The sequence below is a fragment of the Odocoileus virginianus genome, chromosome 11, assembly GCF_023699985.2.
Source record: "Odocoileus virginianus isolate 20LAN1187 ecotype Illinois chromosome 11, Ovbor_1.2, whole genome shotgun sequence".
In the NCBI taxonomy this organism is placed as follows: Eukaryota; Metazoa; Chordata; class Mammalia; order Artiodactyla; family Cervidae; genus Odocoileus; species Odocoileus virginianus.
Window position 1 is genome coordinate 55,029,307 of NC_069684.1, and position 21,152 is coordinate 55,050,458.

A 21,152-nucleotide genomic window follows, 5' to 3' on the forward strand; every position below is an offset into this window, starting at 1 on the left:
GTTAATATATAGAAGAAAATTAGTAAGATTTTAATTTTCAGAGTTAAAATTCTAAGTATGTTCATAGTTGTTCAATTATTGATACTTAATTTATAAAAATTTGTAGTTTTAGCTTATTAAATTAGTAAGAAAGATAGCATTTTAATTTCATTCCAGGCAGAGTTTTAATTTTAGGTAGAAAAATATCTGTTAATAAAAGGGAAGTTTTATTTACATTTTGAGATTTTTTTGGGGTATCCTTTAACAAGGGTTTGTATTTGTACTCTCAGCATTCCTTTCAGTTATCAGATGTTATGGTAGATTTAAGTTATTTTTTTCCCAAATAAAGCAGGTAGAGTCCTGAAAAGCCCAGTCTTACTCATTTCTTTCTACTGTTAGTAGGCAAAACCCTTTTCACTCTTGGCAGTCATAGAAAATAATATACGGCTAGCTGGTTAGGGCAAAGGGCTGTTCTGGCTGGAGCCTCTGGTGTGGGTCTGCCTGGGTCCTTGCCCAGCACCCCCTACGGCTGAAGGGTGTCTGCCTTTGCACGTGCGTCAGCCCCTGTGAATCATGCTGGACAAAAGAACATCGCCAGTGATGCTGCTATACTAAAATGCCTTTTATTAAAGCAGTTGGGGGTCTCCAGTGGCTCAGCGGTGAAGAAGAATCTGCCTGCAGTGCAGGAGACTCAGGAGACCTGGGTTCTATCCCTGGGTCGGGAAGGTCCCCTGGAGAAGGAAATGACAACCCACTCCAGTGTTCTTGCCTGGAAAACCCCATGGACAGAGGAGCCTGGTGGGCTGCAGCCCAAAGGGTTGCAAAGAGTCGGACACAACTGAGTGACTCAGCGCACACACACAACCGAAGCAGTTAGCCTCAGAAGCTTAGCCCCTGAGAAAGTATTGTGCCGTATTTTATAAATCAGATGGGGTTTTTTCCCCCACATTTTGTTGTATTTGAGATTTTGCGTTCTGTAGCCTAATTCTTACCCATCTGTGCTAAATGGAGTATGTAGACAAAAGGAAGTAGCAGATAAGGAAACAGTACTATTCTATCTGTTCTTACTGTAGTTCTTCCCAAACTATTTCATAAGTGTCATTAATAGCAAAACCAGTTTTAGAATTCCACAGTTTCTCTTTGCTGATTTAGGTGGTGAATAAAGGATAAGTCAGAAGGAGGTGAAAGGCAAATAATGGTTCTGGAAAATACACAGACTGGATCATTAAAATGACTGACCAATGGAGTCAGTCATAAATAGTCCTTATTTTACATTGTTTAATTCCCGCAGACGTCCTGGGTCCCTACCATGCAGTATCCTGCCCTTGTGTTCTTGATGTGAGAAGTCATGGTTGTCCTGTTGGGTGGTGACTTAAACAGTTTGATAAAAGTTAGTTTTTTAGCCATAGTTACACTATTTGAACATTTCTACCTTTTGAGTTTTTTAATATTTTCTGTCACTGTCACTTCTTGGAATAGTGAGCTCTGCATTTTGTCATTTACTGTATAAAATATGTTTATTCTGAATTACATCAGCTTTAGAGTCCATGTTCTTGGCTGAATACAGTTTGGGGATTTGGAATACAAGTCAGTGTTCAGGCTTAGAAACACTCAAAATCTTGATTATCCTCATACTGCAAAACAGATTGTCTTTAATTTTTTCATCTTTTTTTTTCCTGTGTCATTCATGAAAGGCCAGAAGGCTTAAATTTTGCCTTTTATTTGTATTCCTATCTAACACATAGATAGATAGCACCTGTTATGTGCAGATACTTAGCAAACACTTTACATGTAGTAACTTATTTAATCATATCAGCCCTGTGAGAGAGGCAGTTATTATCTCCAGTTTTACAAATGGTTTAAGAAACTGATTCATACGACATTTTAGCAACTTGCCAAATCCAAACCTACGCTGTCTGACTCTAGAGTCCATATGACTAAAATTATATGCCTATGTCTGTTATATGTGGGAAAAGCCCAAAATAGCATCAGTACTCACTAAATGCAGCGTGGAACTTATTTTCTTTAGGTCTCAGGTTGTTTGTTGAGCCAGTTAGTTGTCTTATGAATATTTCATAGTCCTGTTTGCTTTTTTGCAGGTTAGAATTATACACATTTCAGATTCAGAAACAATATCTTTAAGAAAATAGTTTGATTTCATTATTCCTCTTAAGATTATATGTAATTATTAGTCTTTTTTTTTTCCTCTTTATAACATGTTATGGGGTGTAACACTTTCAATGAAAACTGCACAAAGAATTTGTTTCATTTTCAGAACTCATGTTCCTTTGTTTTGCTTTTAAATAAACTTTAAATTTTGGAATAATTTTAGATTTATAGAAATATTACAGAAATAGTTTTTTTAAAAAGTTCCCTTGTATCTGTACTGAGTTTCTCTAATGTTAACATCTCTCATTACCTTTGTCAAAATTAATGAACCAGTTTTGATATATTGTTAACCTAAACTCCATACTTTGTTGGATTTCATTAGTTTTTCCCTAATGTCCTTTTTTCTCTTCTAGGGTCTTATCTGGGCTGCCACTTTTGGTGCTTTATTTTATGCAGAAAGTTTTGAATAATCCTAAATGCATTTCATTGTCCTTGTCTGCATTAACCTATGCCTATAAACCCTTTAACATTGAATCATTGATCTAGAATGCTGCATGAGTATCTTTAAAAATGACTGATTTTAGAAATGATATAAAGACATACAAGGAGTTGTACTTTTCCCTCCTCTCTTGACATCAGCTGAGATCAGAGGTGTGCAGGAAATCAGGTGACTTGGAATGGTGCAGTTGTGGCTGTTGTTACCGATGAAAAGTATTTTCAAAAGTTGTGGTATAGAATGTTGCTATTGCCCACTTGACTGATAGAGGAGGTTGTTGATATGTGATATTATTAACCATGCCTCTAATTTGTTTTATTCTATGTGATGGTCAACTGCCCATAGAACAGAATACTGTTTTCATAGATTGTGATCCGTGGAATGTTGGTACTGGATGAAACCTTTGAGATCATTTAGTTAAAATCTTTTTGTTTTTGCTTCTGAGAAAACAGAAGCCTAGAAAAAAGTGAATTGGCTTTCCTGAGGCTTCCTAATTCTCATGTGCTTTTTAATTTAATTATCACAGCAATGGTGGCATCCTCAGAGGGGCCTCTGTCTTCTCTGTGGAGAGCACATGTCCAGTTTTCAACCGCATCTGGTCTTATTAAAGAGACATACTGCAGGGTAGCGCTGCAGTACTTTTGGAAGCAGTTTTCCTGTAACTCAGTTACCTTTCGTTCCTCAGTAAAAAAGGAAAATGGAGATTAGCCTTAAGGTTTAATGTTTGTAAATAACTTGCTCCTTTGTGATTTTTTACATATGAAGTTGTTTCTTACAGTAATTTACTAAATGTTGTAGTTTTTTTTTTCCCTTCCTCAGGGTCAGATTTTCTATTACAGTATTTCTTGTTAGCAACTAACTTAAGACTGGAATACCAACTAGAAGGATTTTTGTTTAGCTCTCATCTCCTCGAAAAGGTTAAGTTTTAAGTATTTAGTTAAAACATGTTAATGAGTTTCTTTGTAAAATGTTTTTGTTTTAGTTACTTACACATTGGGCATGCAAAAGCTGCTCTTCTGAACCAGCACTACCAGGTTAACTTTAAAGGGAAACTGATCATGAGATTTGATGACACAAATCCTGAAAAAGAAAAGGAAGATTTTGAGAAGGTAATTAAAGGTGTAGTGATGACCCTTTGTCAGTAAAGTTAATTAAAATTAGAGGGTGACCTGATACCTTCATGGTGTGAAAATAAATTTTGTTCTCATAACTTCTTCTTTTGCTCTTCTGTTTAAATATATATTTGAGATTTAAACCAAGAATTGTTCAGTTCCCATATGAAAAACTTCAGACTTCAATTTATCTTTTTTCTCTTCAACTGTTATAAAGTTTATTTAAGTGCTACATTTTCTTACAAGTATCACTTTCTTAAATGAATTGGTTTCTAGAGTCAGATTTCCTTTTTGTCATATAGTTTTATAAATGAAGCAAACACTAAGTAGGTATTGGAAAATGTGATGGTTTCCTAGCCTCTTATATCATCTATTTAGAAGCACTGTATTATATTCAAAGAGAGGGCGAATAATTGTCAGCACTGCCAATGATAATCAGCTTTTCCAGAATAAATGGAAAGCACCATGAGATCAGCTTTCTCAGCTGAGAACTTGGAGGCTAGTATAACGAATTTCTCTCTCCCTCTCTCTCTCTCTTTTTTTTTTCTTTTCTTTTTCTTTTCTGGTCTAATATCATACAACTTCCACAACCATTTTCAGGCTCTGTAAGACTGATGGTGTATTATTACATTTGTCCAAATGCAGTATCAAGGATTGAAAATACACAAGAAAATAACAAAAGATAAACTGATGATTATTTTGGATTCTACTGCAGGTTATATTGGAGGATGTTGCAATGTTGCATATCAAACCAGATCAATTTACTTACACCTCGGATCATTTTGAAACTATAATGAAATATGCAGAGAAGCTAATTCAGGAAGGGAAGGCTTATGTCGATGATACTCCTGCTGAGCAGATGAAAGCAGAGCGTGAGCAGAGGATAGAATCCAAACATAGAAAAAACTGTAAGGCACATTTAGTGTTCTGTGTTTTAATTGATATTCTTCTTGTATTCCGCCTCATCAGTACAAAATTTTTTTTCTAATGAAAGATTTTGAAACACATTTGGGAATATGTTTCATACATTAATTCATCTCTTAGAAATCTTTTCCCTTTCTCTGCCATCTTTACATTGTTACTTATTAGCATCACAAGTGCATGTGAAGTGTGTGTGGTCTCAGGGTCTCGCTTGTTACCTGTATCTTTTTTTTTTTTTTGTAGTCTTTTGCATTGCTGTTCAGTCCATGTGAATGATTTCTTCTGCAACTTTTTGTGGTTCTCTCAATTTAAATATTTAGTCTTTCTAATTAGAATGTTTGATGGTAATGTTAGCCATTCCCAAATCTTCCTGTCAGCCTGTAAGTGTGAAGATTCTATGTAAGCCTCATGCTTCCCTGTGTCTGAAATACCACTTGACAAAAAAAGTTTGTTATTACTTATTCCTGAGCTGCTGAGTCTGGTTATTTTTATTGTGTAATTATGTTGCAGAACATCTTGAGTGTTACGTTTAGGAAGTATAGTAGTAAATTCAAATTGTTACGGAAGTCTGTCTTTTTCTCCCACCTCCCCATTTTACGTTTCTTTACATTTTCAAAAATAATTAGCAACTGGACTTTTAGACCTAACTTTATTCTTTGAGAGCTGATAATGTGTCCCTTGTATCTTCAGTAGTTTCCACAGAAGAACCATTGTATAACAGTTTTTTCTTACTCATGTGAGGCATGTGAGTCCTAATATAGATAAGACTGTAGTCACTGGGGATATGTAGAGATTTTTTCCCCCCAGGATAAACTTCTGTTACTCTCTGTTTTCTGTCATCTCTCTTTTTTTTTCCCCAAATCTTAGAGTAGCCTGCTTTCCAGTGGAATGGCCAAAGGTGCTTTTGGGAAGCCCACTAGCTCAGGCTCTTGGCCCAAATTGTGTTCCCTAGATGGCCATAGGCTGCAGCACCAGCACCTGGCCTGGGTCAGACCAGTGTGTCCGCCGGGCATGAGGTGGCAAAGGAACAGAATGCTTCTGCTTCAAACACCCAGTGTTCAATTTGAGGAGGGGCTGGCCAGCTGCGCCATGATGGGGACGTGGGAGAACTGGATAAGAGAAACCTGCAGCTGTCAGCCATCCGCTCTTAGCCTTCACCAGTACTATATTAGTGGAATGTGTTGGCTTCTGAAATAGAGCGTATTCATGTGTTTTGTGGGACCTTTACTAAAAAAAAAAAAAAAAATGTTTTCACTTGGTATCAGATACTGGAACCATTAAGTACTTTTAAACTAGTGGGGTGTGCTTATAAAATCAGAATGTGAAAATTTTGTATCAAATTAGAAGACTGTTAAAATAATTTGTTTTCAACCAGATTAGCGATGCTAATTAGGTAAACTGTCATTTTATAGCTGTGGAGAAGAATCTGCAAATGTGGGAAGAAATGAAAAAAGGAAGCCAGTTTGGTCAGTCCTGTTGTTTGCGAGCAAAAATTGACATGAGTAGTAACAATGGGTGCATGAGGGACCCGACACTTTATCGCTGCAAGATTCAGCCACACCCAAGAACTGGAAATAAATACAAGTAGGTGTATTGCTTTCATTATGCTCAGTGGCTGCCTGTGCTTTTGCTTTGAGGCTCTCTGTAAACACGGAGATGTAATGTAAACATTACGTTCCTTCCATGGTATACATTTGCTATTACAGAAATATGATTATAGAATTCACTGCACCAATATCCAATTGCTTTTTAAATTGCAGGTTAGCTTTTTGCTTGTTTGTTTGTTTGAATGTTGAGTAACTGATTCTTCAAAGTCTGATAAAAAGTTTTGATGTACTTTGAGTATTATGACTCATAACACCTGTTGTTTTAAGAAATTCTTATTTTGTATAGAATTATGTTTTAGTATTGTTTCTTATAATGTCTAAGATGAAAAGGGTAAAATTCTTTACTGATTTTCAAAAATACTCTTTTTTCTAGTGTTTATCCGACATATGATTTTGCCTGCCCCATAGTTGACAGCATTGAAGGTGTTACACATGCCCTGAGAACAACAGAATACCATGACAGAGATGAACAGTTTTATTGGATTATTGAAGCTTTAGGCATAAGAAAACCATTTATTTGGGAATACAGTCGGCTGAATCTCAACAACACAGTACTGTCCAAAAGAAAACTCACGTGGTTTGTCAATGAAGGACTAGTAGATGGATGGTATGTTTGCTGTTACCTAGAATTGAGAGGAAGTAAGGACGTGGTGGTTCACTCATTTTAAACTGTATGGAGGTTTGGGGAGGATGAATGGGAAGGTTGAAATGGGTATACCTGTTGGGTTCTGGTCCTTTTCCTTCTTTTATCCAGTTTCTCAGGTGCTCTTCCCTTTTGTTTTAATGCTGCAAACATGGAGTGCCCATGTTTGGGACTAGAAAAAGTTTTAAAATCTCTGAATGAAGTCTGTTCAGTTGAGTCAACATACTTAACAAGCCTAAGAATATTTTTTTAACCCGAATCAGCTAGAATGTGTGTGTTTTTATTAGCATCATGTAATAGTGACACATATTAAGTATATATTGAATAATGTATAATTTTAGATAATTACTCTGGAGCAGAATTTGTTAAAGGGCAAGTTTACCTTTGGCCCCATACAAAGGGTGATATTGCAAACTTACTGAAAATTGCAAATCTCTACAGAATATTAATTAACCAACATGTATATTTTTTACAGCCCAGAAGACTTTATAAATTGCATTTGGACATGAATGCCAAAATAACCCTCTCTTATCTGTGTCTCACGGTCATATGTAGAATAGAGACCTTGAATGTTTGCTAAATGAAAAGCAAATAAGAATGTTGTAATGCTTGGGTTTTCTGTATTTGAAGATGTCACCTATGTGTCTTTTTTCAAATGTGCTTTTACTGTTTCCAGCAGTACCATTTATTTTACTTAGTAATAATTGACTAGTAATTAGTGTTCTGCCTAATTATTATAACCAGCTCTTAGTTCAGATGTTTAACAAACTGAATATAATATTCAGAAAGGTATTTTATACTCTCTGCACCGACATGTTGAAAACCTCCTGAGCTCTTAAAACGTGCCTGTTTCCCAGGGATGACCCCCGGTTTCCTACGGTTCGTGGTGTGCTGAGGAGAGGGATGACGGTCGAAGGGCTGAAACAGTTCATTGCTGCCCAGGTGAGTTAGGGTTTCCTTTCCAGCCTCTCTGCTTGGATTTCCTAAAGGGTTTACTAGCCTTTTGGTCTTTATTCCTGTTGTTCTGTCTATTCCTTGCTTGTTCCTTACAATGCAAGAGCAGAGTGTTTTTGAAAAAAATAAACACCAATAATAGTGGAAAACTGATAATGTCCTAAACTCCTATGCTAAAGTTGGACAGAGGCAGCTGTGGTGTTTCTATCCAGTGAAGTATGTGACTGTTGACGCTTAACTGTAACTGGGTTGGTTTGTACACCCTTAAGTTTTATGTTCCAGTGGAAGTAAACTTGTAATTATTGATTGGGTTTATTTTCTAGCTTGCTTACCTTAAAATATTCTAGTTAATACCTCTTGCCCTTCAAGCCATTTTTAAAATTGTTTTTCTAGGGTTCTTCACGTTCAGTTGTGAACATGGAATGGGACAAAATTTGGGCATTTAACAAAAAGGTACATGTTTTGACTCTTGGTCCTCTTTTTCTCTTGTCTAACTGCTAAATAATAGAATACATGTAGAATTCATTAGTGTGCTTATATTAGTGAAAACTTTGTGAACAGTATTGTAATTTTGTAGATTTTCAGGAAAATGGAATGTTTTACTTTTTTATATGTTATGTGCATTAAGCTTATAAACTATACCAAACAAGTAACAATGATCAAAACGAACAAACTTGGAGTATTAGGGAATGGTAGTAGTTTTTTCCTTGAATCTTTTTTGAACACTTTGCATTTCATTTTTCTGCTTTCAAGCTGCGAGCTCTCTGTAAGAAGGTATTACTTAATGCTTTTATTTGCCTTACTTATTTAGCACATAGCTTTTAGCATATTACATGTTATAACTTGAGATGTTATACAGCTTTGAAGCACAATCACATTTATATAAGGGACTTGCTTGTACAAACCCACTGAAAATGCATTATTCCTAGTGAAAAAACATGTCCTCTAGTTTTCTTAGTGGCAAAGGGAAGACTTGGCTAACTCTATTCTGTTCCCTTGTGTGCTTAGAGGACATAGTTTTAAAGTTACATGTTTCGTTGAATTATATCAAAGGTTTGTTAATTATAATTCCTGTGTATCATTGAATCTAGCTTTAAGAAAAAAAACTGTCTTGAATTAAAGTCAAATGAGGAATACTGCATATTGACATTGTTAATTGGAAGCAGATGCTTAGACACTATAATAAGGCAAATCATTAAAGTGCCATGTTTTAAACTATGGTTTCTGTGATTGTGTTCTGTAAATTCTTTTTTTTTTTTTTTTAAATTTGTATTGCTGCTTGATTGTGCTGATGCCTTGCTTCAAAAAATAGATGCTTGTCTCGCATGTGTCTTGAATTTATTTTATTTAGTCTTTTGTGTTTAGTCAGTTTTTGGATACATAAGGGAATTATTAATTGGTTCTCTCTGTTGCTGCAGTTACTAATAAATACACTCAAAATTAACAGGCAAAGTTAACATTGGTATTCGTTACATTAATAACCCATGTCCACTTGGGTTCAAGTATAAGAAATACATTTCACTGCAGGCCAATAATTCTGTAGGGTCTGTTAAGTGAACACCATATTCCCCTATATTTCCTTCTATTTTCTTTCCTAAGATAAATCACATTCAGCTCTTTCAGACAATTTTTTTTGGTATTGATTGCCCGTATCTCTAAATGATGTGTGTGTTGCTCCTTCTTGATTTTTGTTTGTTTGTCGTTTTAGGCATCATCACAATGGAAGATGAGAATTTAAGTGGTCTGCTTTTTCTCATAACTTGTTGGCTTTCTTGTGGCTAATTGTTTTGTTTTGTTTCCATCATTTATTTCATTTTCTCATCCTGTCTTCGACTCTCCACAAGCTGTCTAAATTTTCTGCCAGAATGTTCACACGCCTCAGGTATTTTTTCACCCTGGAGACTTCTCTGCCAGGGCCTTCAGGGCTGTGCACATCTGACCCAGATGAGAGAACTGCTAACTTCTGAAGCCCTGTTGTCTTCACAGGTCCTTCTTCCTCCTCACCCTGGAAATTCCCTGGGGTTTTGTTCTAAGCTGGGTCACCTGGTTCATGGGTCTTCCTTTTCTTTTGATTGACTCTTTGCTTTGCTGTACTATATCCTCCGTGGTTCCCTGGGAAGGGGAGCCTGGGATGAGGATTGTTGAGGCAGTGTACAGGATCAGCCTCTTCACTTGGAAATTTCACAGTGATGTGCCTTGGACTGGGTCTGTTTTCATTCATATGCATTGGAAGAACATCTGGCTTCCAGACTGAAAACTCATTCTTTCAGTTCAGGGAAATTTTCTTGAAGTCTGTTTTTTTTTTCTCTACTGTTTTGTCTGTTTTCTCTCTGAAATGTTTCTTGAGCGCATGTTGGGCCTCTTGGACTATTTCTCTAGTTTCTTTTCTCTCTTATTTTCCATCTCATCTTTTGGCTCTCCTTTCTGGTAGTTGTACTCAGCCCTGTCTTAGCCTTCTGTTGAGGTTTTCATTCATGCTCTCCTATTTCCAAGATTTCTCTTTTGTGCTCTGAATTTTCAGAATAACTACTTCCTGTTCCTATTTCATGGTTGTAATATTATCAAATGGCATTTTTTCCCCATGTAACATCTCTTTCTCCAGGTTGTTTATTTTGTTTTTTCTTTGATATTAAAGGCGTTTCTCAGATACCTGGTGAGGCTTGGTTATCTGCTCATCTTTAACACATTGACTGAGAGAGGGTTTGGAAGCCCTAAGAGAAGACTAGGCTTGTCAGCTGTACCTCGCTGTAAGCTAGTCTGGTGGGGCCAGTTAGTTGAAAAGTCTCCATTTCAGTAACTTTCTATCTTATCTCTTGGACTAGGCAGTTTTTCCAGAAGAATTTCTTTTCAGTTAAGCTGCCAGAAGTGTGAAGGCCTGACTGCCAGGGTTTTGGAGCTGACCGGGGGAAAACTCTGGGGCCTTGATACCTAATATCACACCTTTTCTTAATACCCTGGTCTTAGTGCAGAACCCTCACCTTCAGAGGAAGAGACTCGACTCTTTGGAGTAATTTGAAACCACTGATCCAGAGATTTTGAGAATTGTGTACAATTTTAGACTAAAAAAGACTTAAAATTTTTTTATTTTTGATTTTTGGCCATGCTGTGTGACATATAAGATCTTAGTCTCCCACCCAGGGATGGAACCTGTATGCCCTGCATTGGGAGCATAGAGTCCAGCATAACCACCGTACTGCCAGGGAAATCCTAAGACTTTAAAATTTGCTAGTCAAGACTTCTCAGACTTGTCTGATCCTAACCATCCTGTGGAATGCTTGTTTAAAAACAGATTTCTAGACTTTACTTCAGATCATTAGAATCATAGTCCTTCGGGGTTAAGTGGCTTAAAAATCTGTGCCAGCAGGCTTCCTTGGTTGCTCAGTGGTAAAGAATCTGCCTGCCAATGCAGGAGACACGGGTTTGATCCCTGGCCTGGGAAGATCCCACATGTGTGGAGGAGCCAAGACCCTGTGTCACAACTATTGAGGCCCTGCTCTAGAGGCTGAGATCCGCAACCACTGAAGCCTGCATGCCCTGGAGCCCGTGCCCAGCAAGAAGGGAAGCTGCTACAGTGAGAAGCCCATGCACCACAGCTAGAGAGTAGCCCCCGCTTGCTGCAAGTAGAGAAAAAGTCTGCGGCAACCAAGACCAGCACAGCCAGTAAATAAATAAATAAATAAAAACATCTGTGCCAGCGTCAAGTGTGAGAAACAGTCTTCTGCTCTCTTGTCAGTTGAAGGAACTGAACTGCACTGAACTGATGTGAGCTTCTCAGGTTGGGTCAGCTAGATTTAACATCTTTAAAAGGAGAAATTGTATCTTACTGGCTTAAATACTAAATTGAGTAGTCACAAATTAAATCTGTGATTATTCTAACCCAGTAGATGCTGAAGGAAGGAACCCCTTAACCCACAAGGATAACTTTAAAACCTCAGGGAAGGATAGAATGAAACAGTAAGTTTAGAAGGAGGCTGATGCTGATGTAGTACTGGCATGAAATGTTAATATAAGCAGGTAAAGAGTAGCAATCAAGGTGAAGTTAGATGGCTTTTCGAACTTTTCTTTCTGACCCTCTGCACATGGTTTTTTTCTCTAAGTACATCAGAGTTTTACAGAGAAGCAGAAAAATGCTCTTAAAGCAATCAACAATAGCACAATGCCAGCCAAACAAGAGCAACAACAAAAAACCCAATATAAACCCAAACAGAACCAGGTTTAATTAGCCATACCACTATTTCCTGCCTCCTTTTAATGGGAAAAAAGCGACTTCTATTACTTTATTTAGCTATTTGACTTGTCGTGTGCTTCTGTCTACATTTTTCTTGCAAATGCTTTATCTAAGTACTGCTGTTGTGATTGGTCATCATGGATAATTTTAAATTGAATAGGGAAGTGAGAAAAATGCATCAGATCCAGAAGGGGATGCTGCTACTGTTTTGATGGTAGAGGAAGTTAGAATGTAGTGGTTACCACCATTCATTCATTTCATCTGTAAATACGTATCCATTTCTTATATGTTCAGGCCCTTGCTAGGTACTGGGAACACAGCAGTCCCTATATATGTGTGTGTGTATATATACATATATATATGTGTGTGTGTGTATATATATATATGTATATAGCATGCAGACCAGGAGAAATATTGTGTTTACTTTTAATCTATATAATTGCCTTATTATAGTGACCTAATGCAATTTGCTTTTGATGGTGGTGTGTCGCCTAACACTGCATATAGAAAATATCTCTATTCCTTCACAACAGTCTTCTCTAACAATACAAAATGGAGTATTACATTTACCTGTAGTATTGCTATATCATCCCACAGGATAATTTTGCTTTCTAATACCAGAGTTTAAAAGTTATATTCAGAACTTTTCTTCTCATATTATGCTTTAACTTTCGTTTTTTTTTTCACTTGTTGGTAGTTTTTCTTGGAGAGGAACTCTAAATCCTTCAGGTAGTCTTTGCTTATGATTTTTTTTTTCCCCTACTTGACAGCTTAAACATTAGATAACAGTTAGCAGGTAAACCAAAAATTAGTAAATGCAGTAACAAAGAATACCAGTTAGTAGTCCTGTGCTATTTCTTATTTTATTAATTAAGTTTTAAAAAAATGTGTGACTGTTTTAACACAAGGATGCCTCTGTTGCAGGTTATTGACCCAGTGGCTCCACGATACGTTGCATTACTGAAGAAAGAGGTGGTCCCAGTGAACATCCCCGAGGCCCAGGAGGAGATGAAGGAAGTCGCCAAACACCCGAAGGTCTCCCTACAGTTTCACCAGTGATGTCCTGTCTGTTAAAAAAGGAGCAGGATAATCACAGGGAAAATGTGCAAAGGAGCAGGATAATCACAGGGAAGATGTGCTGAGGTGGCAATAGTGTGACTTGGGGATAATTTCTATCCAGCATCATTTGTCAGGATTTCACACTAATTCTTAAGTTTTTTTAAATTTTTTATTCAATTTTTAAAGGTTGCTTTCTATTTATGGGCTTCCCTGGTGTCTCAGATGGTAAAGAAAATTTGCCTACAGTGCAGGAGACCTGAGTTTGATCTTTGGGTTGGAAAGGTCCCCTGGAGAAGGGAATGGTTACCCACTCCAGTATTCTTGTCTGGAGAATCCCCATGGACAGAGGAGCCCGGTGGGCTATTATCCATAGGGTCGCAAAGAGTCAACACAACTGAGTGACTAACATTTTTTTGTTTACAGTTACTAGAGAATATTGGCTGTATTCCCCATGTTGTACATCCCTGAGCTTCTCTAACACCTGTTAGTTTGTGCCTTTCACTCCCTCACCCCTGTGTTGTCCTGCCCCAGACCTGTTTATCTGACTTATTTTGCTTAGCATGATGCCCCTCATGTCCATCCATGTTGCTGCAGATGACAAAATCTTTTCTTTTTTATGACTGAATGGTATTCCTCTGTGTGTGTGTGTGTGTGTGTGTGTGTACACATGTACACACCACATTTCTTATCCATTCATCTGTTGATGGCATTTAGGTTGCTTCCATATCTCTGCAATTGTAAGTAATGCTGCTATGCACATTGGGGTGCGTGTATCTTTTCAAGTTAGTGTTTTGGGGTTTTTTGGATATACCCAGGAGTGGAATTGCTGAGTCATATGGTAGTTCTGTGTTTAGTTTTTGAAAACCCTCCATACTGTTTTCCACAGTGGCCATACACATTCCCGTCAACAGTGTGCAGGGGTTTTCTTTTTTCCACACATTCCCCAAAGTTTGCTATCTGTGTTCTTTTTTTGATGATGGCCATTCTCAAAGATGTAAGGTGATATCTCATTGTGGTTTTGATTTGTATTTCCCTGATGATTAGTGATACTGAGCCTCAATCTTTTCATATACCCGTTGGCCATTTGCGTTTTCTCTTTGGTACAACATCTGTTTGCTTCTTCTGTCCATTTTTAAATTGGTGTTTTTGTTTTCTTGATGTTGGACTGTATGGGCTGTTTAAGAATTTGACACTAATTGAAAAGTAAATGATTTTGTGGATTTCTCACTAAGGAAGTTTATTCTAGTAGTAGTGTTAATCCTGTCCACAGCACATCACGCAGAACCGTTACACTCAGTTGGTGCCTATTTTTTATGTTGTAGAGATAGCACATTAGCGTATAACAAAAATTTATTTCTTCCTGGAGATGTTACATAATCCCTGCTCTTATCTCTGTGTGAAGGCTGAGATACAGTTTTTAATTAACTGGGTTGCTCACTATTACCTTTGCCTTTAAGCCAAAACATTTGACCTAGTAGTATTGAATCACAGCTGTGTCCAGAGTCTATCACACAACCATTGGCTCTGATTTTGAAAATATCAGTGAAGTGAAAATGGTACCTGTTTGTCTAAATTGTGACTGTAAACCTTAAATACAAGTAGCAGACAGCCTCTCCTAGTTGAGCCATGGTTGTTGTCTCACATGGTCATGACTGCTCGGTTGATAATCTTGAAGCAAAAATACATACTTTTGTTCCAGTTTTGTCTATAAATATCCTTGTTATATAATGAAGCTTATGCCCGTAGACTAGCTCAGTCATATACTAATCTACTCATAACTATGTTATGCTCATAGACGAACTCACATACAAGATAATATGCTTTGTTGTTGCTGTTTAGTCACTCCGTTGCGTCCAATTCTCTGGGACCTCCTGGGCTGTGGCCGCCAGCCTCCTCTGTCCATGGGATTTCCCAGTCGAGAATATTGGAGTGTGTTGCCATTTCCTTCTCCAGGGAATATGCTTCCTGAAAAGCTATAAATGTTCTAAGTTGTAGCTTTACGATTGCCTTTCTTTGTATAACATTAGCTTTTAATTTTGAAGACTTTGTTTAATGATACACCTAATAAGACTTGGGAATGTGTGTCTCTCTGTGTGTGACTGATTGATTTGGCTTTACCTTTGCCTTTTTTATCTGATTGGTTCAACCAGGTGAATGGTGGTTCCTGATATGTCATATTGCCCACTACAGTTAGCTTAAATGTGGAGCTAACTAAATGTTTTAAAATCAAAATGGTGATAATAAAGCTTTTAAGGGTGCTTGTTTGTTAAAATGATAGTTATAGTCAGATAGCTTAGTTAATAGTTACAGAAGTAGTAATAATAAAGAATAGGTAATAGTTAAATAATTGATTAGGAAGCATTGACGAGTGTACCACCCTGTTTGACCTGTGGAATTTTCATTATCATTTTCCTCACAAAATGTTCTACATTTAGCCTATCAGTATTCTGTTCAGAGCCCAGAATAGCATAAGTTGTTACAGCATACTGATTTTCCTGAAGGGCATTGGTTCATTCAATGAAAAGTCATTAAACACTGGTTATTTAAGATTTATTTGAAGGATCTTCTTATACTTTTTTCTTTTGATTTTGCTCAAACAAGAATCTGAAATTTAACCACTGTAGCATTCTTTTTATTCCCCATGTCTCTTTTCTTCATATAATACATACTGAAATGGCAGAAAGTTTATCTTTCTTAACGTGTATACTGCTGTCCTTAAAATTTGTCTCCTAAAATGTGAAACATCTGTTGTTTCCTGCTAGGATGACATCTGTTCCATAGTTCTGCAGCCACTGATGAGAAATGACTTTATTTTCCCCTTTGCTGCAAAAGCAGTGAGATTTTTGAGTCTAGCCAAGCAGATTCTGGTTGGAGGGACACAGAAAAGTACTGCTTCAGCCCTGAAAACAAAGAACGAGTGTTTTAGGCTGGAAATAATCTTGGGGCAGACCACCTCATCTGACTCAATTACTTTATTGCGCAGGCATCTGCCCCAGGGTCATTTAACTGGGACTCAGATTGATACAGAGGACCTCTGTTTGTGTGAAGAAATAAAATGAATGAATATAAATTTGCATACTGAGTTCAATAGTTAAATGTTTCAACCAACACTCTCTCTTTTTTTTTTATTAATCAGAATCCTGATGTTGGCTTGAAGCCTGTGTGGTATAGTTCTAAAGTTTTCATTGAAGGTGCTGATGCAGAGACATTGTCAGAGGGTGAGATGGTTACATTTATAAACTGGGGCAACATCAACATTACTAAAATACACAAGTAAGAACTTTTTGTTTGCTTTCAAATAAATATGGGAGAGAAGTCTGTGATGTTTATCAATTTATTGAAAATTACCTAATTCAGGCCCATTCATGAAGCTGGCTATTAAATCTCCCCATGCATGGATGCTGCAAATTCTGGACACATTAAATTGTTTTCCCCGTATATGTTTCAATATATTTATAGAGTATCAGGGTATCTTTTGCTTGTGATGTTGGAAATGACTACTGTGCTTAGTCACTCAGTCGTGTCCAGTTCTTTGCAACCCTGTAGACTGTAGCCCGCCAGGCTTCTCTGTCCATGGGGATTCTCCAGGCAAGGATACTGGAGTGGGTTGCCATGCCCTCCTCCAGGGGATCTTTCCAACCCAGGGATCAAACCCAGGTCTCCCGCATTGCAGACAGATTCTTTACCATCTGAGCCACGAGGGAAGCCTGAAAATGACTGCATGTAGAAATAAAAAAGAGTTCTACTATTTAGGGCCCTCCTTCTATTATCTAATTCTCAGTATACAACTGCATGATAGGAGAGATGCTTGGGACAGAATTTGTATATATAGCATTCTTTATCCTAAAATCTACTTTAAATTTAACTAGCGTGCCAGTTATTATAGTGGGACATAGTATGTTAATTTAGTAGACTCTGAAATCTCAGTTGTCCCATCATTACATATATTTCGAGTAATTACTAAATGTTTTGAAAACAATATTTTGGCTTTTTTAATGCTTTACTTCAGGTGACTTTAAGATTCATAAACATGTTCATGTTCTTTATTGGATGTACGTGGGTCTGGCATATACTACTGTCTTGATAGCAGGGGTTATACTTTATTCATCTCTTAACTAGTTCATGTCTGGCACCTACCAGAAACTCAAAAAGTGTTTGATTGAAATTTTTCCAAAGAAAATTCCTTATTTAATACAGGCATAGAACAAAATAATGCACTTATGACAGTGAAGATTTGTTTTCTGAAACTGCTTTTAAATCTTATTTTTAGAAATGCAGAAGGCAAAATTGTATCTCTTGATGCAAAATTGAATTTAGAGAACAAAGACTACAAGAAAACCACTAAGATCACTTGGCTTGCAGAGACGGAACATGCTCTTCCTGTCCCAGCAATCTGTGTTACTTATGAGCACTTGATCACGAAGCCCGTGCTGGGAAAAGATGAGGACTTTAAGCAGTATGTCAACAAAAACAGTAAGGTAGCCTAAAAGAAACCCTATTTTATCTCACTCCGTGTTAACTTTTCTTTAGAATTAAAAAAAGAAAAAAAAATTATTTATTTTTGGCCGTTCTTGGTCTTCATTGCTGTGAGGGCTTATCTCTAGTTGCAGTGAGTGTGAGCCGCGGCTACTCTAGCCGCGGAGCATGGCCTTCTCACCGTGGTGGCTTCTCTTGTTGTGGCGCCCGGGCCCTGGGACCCACAGGCTTCAGTAGTTGTGCCACGTGGCCTCAGCAGCTGCGGCTCCCAGGCTCTCGACTCAGTAGTTGGGTACCTGGGCTTAGTTGCTCCAGGGCATGTGTAATCTGCTGGACCAAGAATTGCTCTTGTGTCTCCAGCATGGGCAGCAGGTTCTTACCCACTGTACCACCAGGAAAAAGCCCAGTGCTCTCATAATTTTAAGACAGTGTATTTTGGCTTATTATCATCTTTACAGCATGAAGAACTAATGCTGGGGGATCCCTGCCTTAAGGATTTGAAAAAAGGAGACATTATACAACTCCAGAGAAGAGGCTTCTTCATATGTGATCAACCTTATGAACCCGTTAGGTAAATCAATGTAACCAGACATTTAAATGAAAATGCTTTAAGTTCTTTGAGTAAATAATATTTCAGAAGTTTAAATGCCACTAAAATAATATAAGGGACAGTATTCTCTGTTCCTGTTTCATTTGTTACTCTGTATTTATTTTTTCAGACTTTATTGTAACAAGTGTTGACATTGAAATAGTGTAATATTAACAACTTTTACTTCTAAAACTAAACCGTCTTATAATACATCTTTGTGTGGTCCAAGTAAAAAAAATTTTTAGTGTTATCTTTGGATTAAATTATAACAACTATCTTTTCTTTATTGTATGTTTTGATTAGGTATATTGTAGAATATAAATAGTGCAACAGGGCCCAGAGGAGTGGGAAACTGGAAAATGATTAAGAGTACAAAGTTTCTTTTTAGGGTGATGTAAATGTTTTAAAATTAGATAGCAGTGATGGTTGCACATATGTAGCCATTGAATTGTATATTTTCAAAGGGTGGATTTTTTGGTATGTGAATTATGTCTCAGTAAGGCCATATTAAAATACACTGAAGAGATATTTAGGATTCTATTGTTACCAGATTCTCTTATTTTTACTCTGTGGCCTTTACTACAAAATTTGAATTTTTTTTTTTTTTGTATATGAATAGTCCTAGGAGTGGTGGATTCTGCTAATTACTGTACCCTTTAGAATTGAAAAATTCTAATAAAATAAATGTTTTATAGAAATTCTTCTGTTTATAAGCACATTAGTTGTGGTATGTGGGTGCATTTCCTTTAAATCAAGAGTGAGACATAAATATCCACTAGTGCCATTTCTGATGGCCAAAGTAGATATACCTTTGTCCTGGACTTTATATCCATGAAAGTTCATAAATTGATATTTTATGATTAGCACTGTCAATTTTTATTTATATATTTGTTTTTAAACTACTCTGAAGAAACTCTGATGTGAATAAGAGAATAGACTGTTTACTTACACTTTGAAAAGCATTAACAGTGCCATTGAATTAATCCGGGAATGCAGTTGCTGTTAAGATAAAGTTTTTTGTCCCTTCATTTTCTTTTTAGTCCATATAGTTGCATAGAAGCCCCGTGCATTCTGATATACATTCCTGATGGACATACGAAGGAAATGCCAACATCTGGGTCAAAGGAAAAGACCAAAGTAGAAACAACAAAGAATGAGGCAAGTAATTGACTTCTGTGGATATGTCTCTAATCAGTGATCTTTCTGTCCTGGGATTTAGACTTTCTTTTTCTTTTTCTTTGCTTTTAAATAAAGTGTTTATATATGTATATAATATAAATATAGAAAAGTATGCAAATTGTAAATGTTAACCTTTTAAAGAAGTAAAAGCCTTAAGTGTTAATAACTACTTCAGGGTTATACTGCTAGTATGTTGGTACTAGCAGTGGTTTATTCTCAGATTTGGTAGGTGTGTTATAGTTTCTTGGGCTTCCCTGATACCTCAGTTGGTAAAGAATCTGCCTGCAATGCAGGAGACCCCAGTTTGATTCCTGGGTTGAGCAGGTCCCCTGGAGAAGGAATGGGCTACCCACTCCAGTATTCTTGGGCTTCCCTTGTGGCTCAGCTGGTAAAGAATCCGCCTACAATGCAGGAGACTTGGGTTCAATCCCTGGGTTGGGAGGACCCCTTGGAGAAGGGAATGGCTACCCACTCCAGTATTCTGGCCTGGAGAATTCCATGGGCTGTGTAGTCCATGGGGTTGCAAATACTCAGACACTGGGGTTACAAATACTCAGACAGGACTGGGCGACTTTCGCTTTCACTTTCTCATTTCTTTAAATAGTCTCCTAATGGTAACAATTCAGGTTCAGGTTTTTACTCTGAGAAAAGCGCCTCATGAATGTCTGCGTACCTCTGCTTTTGTTTATTATTGTTACTTTTTATTAGGATACTTTTTTTTTTTTTAAGGAATGTGATTGTTCATTTGAACTTTAAGAAAAAAATTTTTGACTGCATCACGTGGCTTGCAGGATCTAAGTTCCCTGATCAGGGATTGAGTTCAGGTCCCCTGCAGTGGAAGCACAAGAGCCCTAACCACTGGACCACCAGGGAATTCCCTAAACTTTTTAAAGAGATTAGCATTTAAAAATTTTGTGTTTAGCTTAAAATATTATAAAATAGTTTGATAAAATTTTGTGTAAAGATATTTAACACAAATTAATAATTTTATTTTTGGTTTTCTGTGTCTGTAGGCATCTACACCTCTTAAGACAAGATCGGCTCCTTCTTTGAGTACTTGTGCTACGTCTGAGGATTCCTTGGTTCTTTACAGCAGAGTCGCTGCCCAAGGGGATGTGGTTCGTGAATTAAAAGCCAAGAAAGCCACAAAGGAAGATATAGATGCAGCTGTAAAACAGCTTTTGGCTTTGAAGGCTGAATATAAGGAGAAAACTGGCCAGGAATATAAGCCTGGAAATCCTCCCGCTGCAGTAGGACAGAATGTTTCTTCTAAATCATCATCAAATATTCTGGAAAGTAAATCTCTGTATGATGAAGTTGCTGCGCAAGGAGAAGTGGTTCGTAAACTGAAAGCCGAGAAAGCCCCTAAGGTCAGTATGCTGGAAGGAGTTTAGACACGTTGTTGGTAACCTTATGCGGTCCAGCAATCTGGCCAGACCCATTTTCTCATAAGACTTATTGTGTATAGACTGTCCGATTCAGTCTTTTGATGTAACGGTCAACGTTTACTGATGCATGCCTGTGCCAGGCTCTGGAAGTATTAATGAGACACAGCTGACCATCTAGAGGGGGAGCGGGGCTGACGAAGAACTGTACACAGACTGTGATCCTGGGTGGTATGTCTAAATTGCTCTCAGAAGAGTCTGTGGCTGTAAGTGGCAGGGAAGGAAGAAATAGAAAGAATATTGAAACCAGTCCTGAAGTAGAAGCAGCCCTTTAAGATGAATGACTTTCAGAGGAAGTACTCCTAAGTCTAGGTCTGTGGTTCTCAAGCTTTATTGTACGTCAGAATGACTGGAA

At 37.3% G+C, this 21,152-nt stretch overlaps 1 protein-coding gene across 2 annotated transcripts in view; it reads left to right on the top strand.

Annotated features, from left to right (window-relative positions):
• Positions 1-21,152, top strand: part of EPRS1 (glutamyl-prolyl-tRNA synthetase 1) — a 61,295-nt gene that overhangs the window by 12,064 nt on the left and 28,079 nt on the right. Inside the window, exons 7-19 of one of the 2 annotated variants that reach the window (XM_070474498.1) lie at positions 3,567-3,693; positions 4,412-4,604; positions 6,030-6,201; positions 6,598-6,831; positions 7,725-7,809; positions 8,215-8,274; positions 8,575-8,595; positions 12,974-13,084; positions 16,245-16,381; positions 17,379-17,586; positions 18,043-18,155; positions 19,214-19,331; positions 20,366-20,722. In XM_070474498.1, the coding sequence (XP_070330599.1) occupies positions 3,567-3,693; positions 4,412-4,604; positions 6,030-6,201; positions 6,598-6,831; positions 7,725-7,809; positions 8,215-8,274; positions 8,575-8,595; positions 12,974-13,084; positions 16,245-16,381; positions 17,379-17,586; positions 18,043-18,155; positions 19,214-19,331; positions 20,366-20,722 (1,936 nt within the window). The remainder of the gene's footprint in view (positions 1-3,566; positions 3,694-4,411; positions 4,605-6,029; positions 6,202-6,597; positions 6,832-7,724; positions 7,810-8,214; positions 8,275-8,574; positions 8,596-12,973; positions 13,085-16,244; positions 16,382-17,378; positions 17,587-18,042; positions 18,156-19,213; positions 19,332-20,365; positions 20,723-21,152) is intronic. The other variant, XM_020912611.2, reaches the window with a different exon arrangement.